Genomic DNA, 3,603 nt, shown 5'->3' with positions numbered 1-3,603 from the left:
AATGGTCGTTGAGATTGTCCACTATCAATTATTTTGGTTATTCGGTGAAAAATTATGTTAAATAAGGATCCAAATGACAAAATTACCCTCAATATGATAAACAATAGGCCAAAATGATTTGACAAAAATTGAGGGTATTTTTGTCATTTTATCCTTATTTTATAGAGATTTTTTTTTACGGAATGACCAAAATGATTGATTGTAGACAAACTCAAGGACCAATTCTATCGATTTCAAATCTTAGAGACCAAAGTAAAGAGTTTTGCAGATCTCAAAGACTATTTTGGCTAAAAAGCCAAAAAAAAAAATCTAGGGCCTTGATAGGATTTTTCATGAGTAGAAACTCTTACAATTTTTCATGTCCAATTTATAAAATTTCATACTTATAATCGGAATTTTTCATGATATGAATCGCTATCTAAATATCATTTTGTAGAAAATAAACAGTTTTGATTACAAGGCACAAAATAATCTTTATAGTTTGATTATAATATGAATGATTCTTACCATAAACATGAAATTCTATGAGTCGAAAACAAAATTTTTTGAGTAAGAGCTCATACATTCTTGGGCATTTTGTATGTGAAGATTGCTACGAGGTTTGTCTGGAAAAAACCTTAGCCGATGTAACCCCATTCGATCTCGTCAGTTGTCAGTTCGGCTTGCATTTTTCCTGGTCTACTGAGGCGAGCTAATGTATCGGCTATGCTTCACCCTGGCGGTACTTTTATTGGAACAATGTCGGATGCGAATGTGATTATCAAGAGTTGAGCTTTGATAATAGGGGTGTGCGCACACTTCATTTTACTTTTCACACAACCCTTGATAATTTATGTCCATTGATCTTTTTTAATTCATCCAATCTGACGGTCGAAAATTAAAAAAGTGTGAGAAGTAAAATAAGATGTGTGGATATTACACCTCTTGATAAAGCATCTACTGGATACGTTTCGATGAAGAATTTTCTGAAAAGAATTTCAAGAGTTCAAAGCACGCTATCAGAAGATGAATGGGACACAGCTTATTTGTATGTCGCATTTGTCTTGAGGAAGCAAGGGGGATCTGACCGGACACATGTAAATGGTGGACGACACAAAGGGAGGATGTATATATCAAAAGAGGGCATCCTGTACGCTAGCAGTGATTAACGGAACACACCGATGATGTCTCAAAGGTTATTTTTTGTGGCAAAAGAAAACGACGATTTTTGCTCGGCCAAACAGGAAAGCAGAAGAGCTCAACTCCCACATTGTTCTACTGTCTAGTTCTTGCAATGGATGTAATTATTCAATTTAATCAGACAGAGAAATCCTAATCATGCATTTTGGGCCGATTAAAACATTATGTGCACATGAATTTTGCTAATCTTACTTCTCACTTGTGAGTGTTTGTATAAATACTTCGTAAATGAATACCAACAAACAACGAGTCATGCAAACTCACAAATACATGGGCATCATCATAGAGATCATAATCGATTCCATCAACCAACGCCTTTGTGTAGTGACGACGAGCTTGAATTATATCTTCATCACTGTTTTGGATTATATTGAACATAAAAAACCAAAGGTACACAATCAAAAAACAAACAAACAGTAACCAACCTGATGAAACACAGAAGGACTACTTGGTGTAAGTCAGAGAAAACATATACAGAAACTAAAACTTACTCGTTGGAGATGTTTTGCCCATTCATCTTTGGCTTCTGCACCAATGCAAGGATCACGGTCAAAATTAAATAAGGGCACAATATCGTAAAGCATTCCAACAACATATATCAAGCTAATACCAATGGTTGATACTTGATACTCAAGTTTAATATCTTCAGCATGTATTTCGCGAAGCAAATACAGTGGCAGATGAATCACCTTCTCTTCTTTTGGTCATAACTAACCTAATGTATCAGTTTGCTTCTCAAATTTTCCTATTACCACTGGATCATAACTATGCATAATATAAGTATCCAAGGATTGTGATTTTCCTTTCATAATATTTCTTCATTTCCTTTTATAACCCAAGGAATAACATAAAAGACTCACAACTGATAACTAACTATGCGGCTTCAAATAAAGTTATTGGAGGGGAGGCGGGCATGCGGGAGGGAGGGTTTCACCACACCCGCCATGCCACCACAACCGCCAGATTCATCCAATGTTGCCAACAAAACAAAAGGACACTTTGAAAATTCAGCAACTTGAACAATAAGCAAATCCAACAAAGAACTGTAAAATCAAGTTGAAAGCTTTAAACCCAAAAATTCTTACCAAAGCTTCATATTACTTGATCAACTATAAACCCTAAATCTCCAACATTTTGCACCAAATCAAAGGTAAATTCTAAAAAATAAAATAAAATAAAAAACAGAACTTGAACCAAAATCTCTTACCTTTCCAACATATCTCTTGGGGTATTGCTTACGAGACTCCTCGTCTTCCATCGGTTCGCCAAGGAACCTCGCTTCCCCTCCGTCATCATCAGCCGCAGCTACCTCCTGAGTCATTGGGTTCCTCGGTGGAGAAGCAGCTTTTTTCCACACTCGTTGCTACCTCCTCTTCAACTCTCGCCTCCTTGTTTTGCCTCGGCTTCTTCGATTCCGAGGGAGAACCTGAAGAGGTTCCGACCTTCGCCTTCCGCTTGGAAGCCATTCTGCGTACGGCGCAGAGAGAGAGCGGAGAGAGGCTGCCCGGAGAAGACGGTGGAACTGACAGAAAGAGAGGGGTGGACAGAGGGAGAGAAATGCGCGATAGGGTTTTTTTTGTGAGTGCGTGAGTGATTGGGATTCTGTTTAGAAGTGGGCCGTGAAATTTTGAAGGAGTGGGGACTGCGGGGCGTGTGGGCGGGAAAACGGAAATTTTGGAAAATGGGATTTGAATTTTGGGAAAAGGATTCTTGCCGGATCTTTTTTCTAGGGATTTGAGGGATCCCGTGATCGTAATTGTTCATCGCATATCGTACGGTCAGAAATTATTAGGTACTATTTATATTTAATTTTAACTTTTGAAATGATTTTTAACCGTACGATCTACGATAAACAGTCACGATCACGGAATCCTTAGGATTCCCAGAAAAAGGATCTGATGAATTTAGAGGTGACGTTTTGGTTTTGGAACATTGGGACTTTGGGGGTGTTTGGTGAGAATGAGATGGGAATTTTGGCTAAGGTTGTGTGCCCATCTCATTGTGCATGAGTTTGAATTTTCATCCACGTTAATTAGGGCATTTTACAATGTGTTTGTCAAAAAACAAAAGGTGGAAAGTATTTATTTTTGGTGTTGAAAGTGTTCTATCACTACAACTAAGCTAGGATCCAAATTACTTTGCAAAATTTTTTGTTGTTGTAGAATGGAATGTCGAGTTGATTCAACGGCTCTTGCGAAATCACGTTATTGTATTCCGGCAAACATGGAGGAGAATTGAAGCCATGTTGAATTTCAGGATTTATGCATCACCTTTTTCGCAATGGGTTGGCAATACCCCATTACTTGGAAGCTTTATGTTGATACTGGATGATTTTCAAGTGAAAAGTGCATTGCATATGATCAACTAAAGCAAAACTATCCATGCATGCTGCCAATAGGATCGAAATAAAATTGTGGGTTTAGA

The 3,603-nt window shown here is 37.8% G+C and overlaps 1 protein-coding gene across 1 annotated transcript; it reads right to left on the bottom strand.

Moving 5' to 3' along the window:
• Positions 1 to 1,247: 1,247 nt before the first annotated feature.
• LOC108868452 (DNA (cytosine-5)-methyltransferase 1-like) lies at positions 1,248 to 2,786 on the bottom strand. The gene is made up of 3 exons (XM_018651623.2): positions 2,387 to 2,786; positions 1,671 to 1,705; positions 1,248 to 1,534 (listed from the first exon to the last, which is right to left on the bottom strand). Exons 1-3 carry the CDS (start codon positions 2,498 to 2,500, stop codon positions 1,375 to 1,377), a joined length of 309 nt encoding a protein of 102 aa, XP_018507139.2. The 5' UTR covers positions 2,501 to 2,786; the 3' UTR covers positions 1,248 to 1,374.
• Between the last annotated feature and the right edge of the window lie 817 nt (positions 2,787 to 3,603).

The sequence above is a fragment of a genome, unplaced genomic scaffold, assembly GCF_019419815.1.
Source record: "Pyrus x bretschneideri cultivar Hongxiangsu unplaced genomic scaffold, Pyrus_bretschneideri_v1 Contig5, whole genome shotgun sequence".
In the NCBI taxonomy this organism is placed as follows: domain Eukaryota; kingdom Viridiplantae; phylum Streptophyta; class Magnoliopsida; order Rosales; family Rosaceae; genus Pyrus; species Pyrus x bretschneideri.
The sequence above is the reverse complement of the archived record's forward strand: the minus strand, read 5'-3'. Positions and strand labels throughout refer to the sequence as shown.